Source organism: Crocodylus porosus, unplaced genomic scaffold (assembly GCF_001723895.1).
Source record: "Crocodylus porosus isolate Cpor-Errol unplaced genomic scaffold, CroPor_comp1, whole genome shotgun sequence".
In the NCBI taxonomy this organism is placed as follows: domain Eukaryota; kingdom Metazoa; phylum Chordata; order Crocodylia; family Crocodylidae; genus Crocodylus; species Crocodylus porosus.
In genome coordinates this window covers 14,620,409-14,626,499 of record NW_017728947.1, presented here as the reverse complement: position 1 = coordinate 14,626,499, position 6,091 = coordinate 14,620,409, and the positions used below count along the sequence as shown (strand labels likewise).

The 6,091-nt window shown below is 42.2% G+C and overlaps 1 protein-coding gene across 1 annotated transcript in view; it reads right to left on the bottom strand.

Moving 5' to 3' along the window:
- Window positions 1-213: 213 nt before the first annotated feature.
- Window positions 214-6,091, bottom strand: part of SWAP70 (SWAP switching B-cell complex subunit 70) — a 64,426-nt gene continuing 58,548 nt past the window's right edge. The window contains exons 10-12 of the mRNA XM_019551885.1: window positions 5,632-5,830; window positions 4,311-4,407; window positions 214-2,283 (exon numbers count right to left, since the gene is read on the bottom strand). Coding sequence (XP_019407430.1) covers window positions 2,174-2,283; window positions 4,311-4,407; window positions 5,632-5,830 — 406 coding nt within the window. The 3' untranslated portion in view covers window positions 214-2,173. The remainder of the gene's footprint in view (window positions 2,284-4,310; window positions 4,408-5,631; window positions 5,831-6,091) is intronic.

Genomic DNA, 6,091 nt, shown 5'->3' with positions numbered 1-6,091 from the left:
TAGTGTCTCAATAATGGCCACCTTACATAGTTCCTGATGCAAAAGCCAGTGAATTCAATGGATCAAACCTTTGCTGTAGATGCTTTTAGTAGCTGTGCAATGACTGTGGTCACTAGGTGCAAGTACATTGTTTCCCCAGCATAACATGTGGGATGTTTGTTCACAGACCATTTCCCAGTCAGTAAACAAAAAGAAAGTAGTATGCAAGTCTGCTGCTTGTACAGAAATGACTTTTTTGCATTACTTTATTAAGTAGCCAATTCTAAAGAACAGTAAAAAATATGAAAAATGTGCATCATTTGGTGTTTCCTTAAAAAAGAGACTGTTAGCAAAAAATTAAAGTAGTTTAGCCCAATGCACATTATGCTGTCCACACAAAAAGTATTTGGAAGTTATAGATACAGTTCCATCTCCTTTACCATAATTTAACAATGTATAGTTACATTAGTATTTCTAGTATGATTTTTCACATTTTTCTCTGTAAACAAGTAAAGTCCACAGTCAATTAATAAAAAGGGCTTAGTAACAAACTAAAGGAATTTTTCCCTGTACAGTAATTACAAATGCAAGATTCTGGAATTTGTTACTACTCACATGTATATCAGTAGACTGAAACATTAGAAAGACGTCTATTAGTATAAAACTATGACTGTGTATTAAGTTTGAGTCTCAGGTAATAAGCAAATAATAAGTTCTAGTTCTACAGACCCTTTCTGTTTCCCAAAGTACTTTCTACTCCTGTAATATCTTAGTATAACAATCATACAGTAACACTACTCCATACGTAGCTGCTCTGCTTGTTATAAACCTTCAAACATTTGTTTTATAATAAGCTTACAAATGACATCTAGGTGATAAAAAACAGAAGCTACAAGAGAATTTGGTGCACATGGAAGACCACTTGACAAATATGTAGCTGCTGTTCGCTAAGTGGCTTGTTTCCCCAGAAATTTGTATATTGCGAGTACTTGGCAACAGAATGACTTCTTTCCCTTGTGTGGAAGAACTACTTACAAAGTAGAAGTTACACATTATGTTTCCCAAGGAAAATTAGAAATAAATGGACTTTCCTGTACAGATACCTTTCAGACAGTGGGCACTATATTTCTTTGGAAATGTTTGTAGATTATTAGAGATGCTGATGCTGTATGTGTATTTGTAAGTTACGCCACAGAGTAAGGTTTTGAAGGCTTCAGTACTAAGTGATCAAAACAAAGTTGGGTGAATGATGTTTTCATTATAAATCTTGAATTCTAGAATTAAAGGGGGAGTGGAAATCAAATGGGAAATTCACTTTACCCTGTTATTTGTTGATTATTCCCACCCCCAGAATCCAGGCTTTATGTGAAGAACCAGACAGCTGTGCTGTGTGGTACTAATAATTCCCTTAAATCACAGGGCTAGACAGGATATGACAAACATCTAATCTGCATAAACATGGGCCATCACCTGGTTTCTAAACCAAGCTTGTAGGTTCTCTGTGAGTCATAGCCCGCCTTTTTAAAAGGTACCCAGTAAGGATTTGAAGATTTTACCCCATCTCTTAAAAAAGTTAAATTAAATCTAGCTGCAAAATTCTTTAGCATTATCCACATTCATGACACCTTTCACTGCACACATGTGACTGCAGGTGCAGAAGATGGATAGGAAATGAAATAATGTCACATTCAGAGTCTGGGCAGTAGCCTGAGAATTTCATCAAGCCTGGGTTTAAAGCTGCATTGTCTGGACAATTACAGATAAGCAAAACACTGCTTCCTTCCCTTAAAAATCCTGCAAATTGAAGCCATGGTATTTGCCCTGTCAAAGGTTGTTAGATTGTTCATAGAATAACCTATTAACTTTATGCCATAGTGTCTGATTTACATAATTAAAATTTTAATAAAAATATCTGTAGTTTAAAGAACAGAAAAGTTCTCTGTATAAATAGTAAGGTTTCTGGAAGCTGTGTTCAAGGAGATGACAACAGCTAATGGGGATAGTATTGTAACTGGGCCCTGAATAGATATATATATATAATGTAGCAGACAGATAATACTTGCTTCCTAGAAAGGTCCAACATGTGGCTTTGAACATGCTACACCACTACAGAAGCAGAAAACATTTTAACTATAAAACAAAATGATCAAATATGCTTTATTTCTGTTCATGGGCGACATTCCAACTCCCTTGATTACTCAGAAGTGACCTTTTTTCCCTTCCAGCTCTTTTCTCTTTGTTCAAGTTCAGCTTCAGTGAAGGCTGCTGGTCCCCAGTTTGTGATTAAATGAGGATTCTTAGAACCTGCAAGACACGGTTCAGCATTTTAAACATACACAGGTAAAATCGCCAATCACTGCATTAGGCTAGGGATAGAATCAGCATCACTTGCACACAACTAACTGCTGCATGTTGGTTATGAATTTTTAGATGGACACTGCAGGTTCCTGATGTAGACCAGAACAGCTTATGCTGTTCTTTATTAGACCTCAGGAGAAAGTGAGGGTTAGAAGCAGCTAAGCAGCCTTTGACCCAAGACCAGGAGCTGCAGACTTAAATTCTGAAGTGATCCAGGGCCAAACCTGCTCCCTGCTGCCTCCACAACAGAGGAGCTACAAAGCTATTTTCCTGCCTCCTTCAATGAACACAGGGCATGGAGCCAGCAGTTAGGACTGCGCTTGTGAAAGTCAATCATTTAACATAAGCAAGGAAATGTCTTTGACCATTATAGTTATGGTAGGGTATGCATCTCGGTCGCCTATGGAAGCTGGCAATAGAAGTTTTACATTTAAATTATACGTACACACACCATAAAGATTTTATCTGTGAAAGATCATAAGGCCATGGCTAACCTAAGAGTTATGGTTGTTCTAACACACACTGTTTGACTGCAGCAAATTCTAATTTTCCCTGGCCTTAAATTTCTGGCACCTTGGTGAACCCCATCTCCCCCAAATACCATATTTACTCAAATCCATGACAAGGTTTTTTTGCTCCCAGTCACCATTTAGGGGGGCAAAAAAACCTCATCTTAAATTCCAATTCTGACCTGGGGCAAGGAGCAGGGGACAGGGCATGCAGCAGGAGGGAGTATAGAAGAGAAGACAGTGGGGTAGGGTGCACAGAAGGGACTGTTGTGATGGGGAGGGAAGAGGGCAGGTCATGGAGACAGGAAGGAAGGAGCACAGGAAAGACTGTGCAGCCTGTCCTACCCCCACTGCACTACTTACCTTCAGCTCCAGCTTTAGCCCCTCTGGCACCAACCCAGCCAGGCCAAGAGCTGCTGAATCTGCTTCTGCCTGGCTGGAGGGGGCAGGGCTGCTGCTGACTGCCCCAGAGCTGAAGCCAGAGCCTCCCAGAACAGGTAAGTGAGCGCATGGGATGCGGGCAGGCACTGGAGCTAGGAGACAGACAGACACAGGGGGACAAAGAAGGGTAGGGCAGGCACAGGTAGGGGTGAGCAGGGGACAGGCTCTGGGGGAAAGAGGGGGACAGACAGGTGCAGGAAGGCAACAGATGAGGGGTGCACTGGGCAGAGGGACAGATGGCAGGCACAGGTATGGCATGAACAAGAAACAGGTGGCAGGGAACAAATGGCAAGAGGCAGGGGTCTGGCCCCTTCCCCCTTGCTGTTGCCTTGTGTGGGGGGATGAATTTAAGATTATCACCCCTCCCTCAGTAGTTAGATTCTTGAGATGGGAAATAATAACAAATCTGCCAATTTTCCATGTGCAGAATCTAACAATTTTGGGTTATCTTAAATTTGAAGTCCTCTTGGAATAGGGTAAATATGGTAAATCCTGGCCTTTTCCTTTTCTCGTGTAGCCAAAACAACACAAGTCTTCCTCTGACTCAGTCAAAGTTGACTCCTTCTCCAGCCAACATCACTGCTTTAACTAGACCAGGATCCAAGGCTTCACATAAATCTTAACAGGAAATCTCTTTAGGTTTTCAAAAAAGGTAGAGCCAGATAGCTGCTTCTATAAGCATGCCTCCAAGCATGAGGCCATGTCTGTTTCAATATTTTATCATGACACTATTGTACAGTGCTTTACTTTAGAGCAGTGTGAAACTGTGCTATAGTGTTTGTTCTCAAAAGCCATCGGTGGGGGTTGAGCAAAAGCTTTCAGTTTCTTCATGACTGTGCGGAGTCTGTAAAACCACAGCCACCATGCTCGAAAACAGCATACTCAGATCACCAGGCTGCTCAGTGGCCATTGTTACAGAGGAAAAGGTCATCCCAGATAAGTAAGCCATAGCTTCAAGCACTCTCTTAGACATATCAATGACAAGGGCTCTCTTAATCTAAGTTTTCTATACTGGTAACCCACCTGGTTCTATTAATCGAATCAATCCCTCATGATGAGCTACTTTATCTTTCCAGCTCTTGGTGTTGTTGGCTGCCATTTCCAACTTCTTTTTAACTCCCTGAAACAAAGATCCAGCACTCTTAAAAACAAGAAATTTGCTTTATTTCAAATAAAAGTGTGAACACACCCTCCCCAATGGATACAGGTGTGAACACACCCTCCCCCTCCCCTGACACTGAAGCCATCCCACAAAAGCCAGCAAGCATCCTTTGTTCATAGTTCAGGCCGGAATACCTAGGTTCATGAAGTAATTTGATCGGCTGTTAAAAGAACTAATGATGTATTTCAGTATAAGCTATTATGTTAACAGGGGAGATCAAGTTCATGTTTTCTGCATTGGTGGAAGGCTGGTTGTTCCCCATGCAGATTGAAATCCTCATTTCCATCTCAAAATAAGTTGATGTTTTCTGGTGAAGCTAAGACTCAGACTCAAGCTTCATGAATGGAGCAGTGGTTTCTAAGCCGATCTCCTGCTACCATCATGACCACAAGCAGAGCAGCTTAAGCATCTTGGGCCGCATCCAGACAAGCACAGCCATGCAGCGCCACATACCACACGTTCAGTCGTTCTCTGTCCTGCAAGGGAGCAGCACAGAAGGTTCCACAGAGAAAAAGGGGGAACAGTGCACACACAGACAGGCATGTGCTGCTCAAAAGGTGGAGCTGGGCCACCTGAAGCCACACTGTGGCTGCCAGCTCAGTGCTGGCCCCAGCCTTTTCTGCCATGCCCAGGGTAACTTGCCAGAGCATGAGTGGCATGGGTGTTCCCCATGGACAAGTAGTGGTGGCGCAAGGTGCACCACTGCTAATTGTCCCTGGGGAACCAAACAGCCACACCACATGTGGACATGGCCTTGGAGTTCATATTCTTAAAGGCATTAGCAAAAGGAGCAAAATTGCAAGCACCAGAACATCTTTTCACTGCAGTCCTAGGACATACATTTCTTGGACTGAATAAAGTATTTTTTCCAAATACCAGCAAGGCTTCCAATTAACACCACCTGTTCTAATGTTAAAAGAACACTTGTTCACTGGAACCTGGATTGAGATGAGACACGTTTCAGTATATGCCCAGAATTCCCTGACCTAGGCTCAGCTTCCTGTTTCTCCCAAAGACCTTCTATATGATCTTGAGTAAAGGTCACTGGATTCAAACAGGGATGAATGAATTTTAAAAAGGTCTATTATGCGCATTACCAGCCCTTGGCTTTCTTTTAATTCAGCTATCAACAAATACGTGGCATAAGCATCAGAAACGCTGCTGAGACATGCAGTCTCTCACCTCATATTGTTCAAGTGCTTGCTTCCTTTCCAGTTCCAGCTGTTCCAGTTGTTGCATAGCAACTTGAAGAGCACGTTCTTTGATGATCCTCTGGTTCTCTAGCTCTTGCTTCTCCGCTTCTGTCATCTGAATAGTTTGTTGCTGCTGCAAGTGCCATTTTTCTAGTTCGGCTCTTTTTCTTGACTCTTCCTCCAATAACCTACAGAGGTGACAGTGATGACAGCTTCTCTTGGTTGGAGAATTCAGCTTATATGTAAGCAGGGCTATCAAAAAAATTCCTGGAGAGTAACTTTGGAAGACAGGGCTCTTTTTCAAAACTGCAAATGTACACAGGTGGATTCATGAGTTTATGATCTCACCATTGGAAAGTACTGTTGGAGTTGTTTCAGCCTGCTGTGCATGCAGTCATAGTTTCATAGTTTCTAAGGTCAGAAGGGACCTGAGCAGATCATCTAGTCCG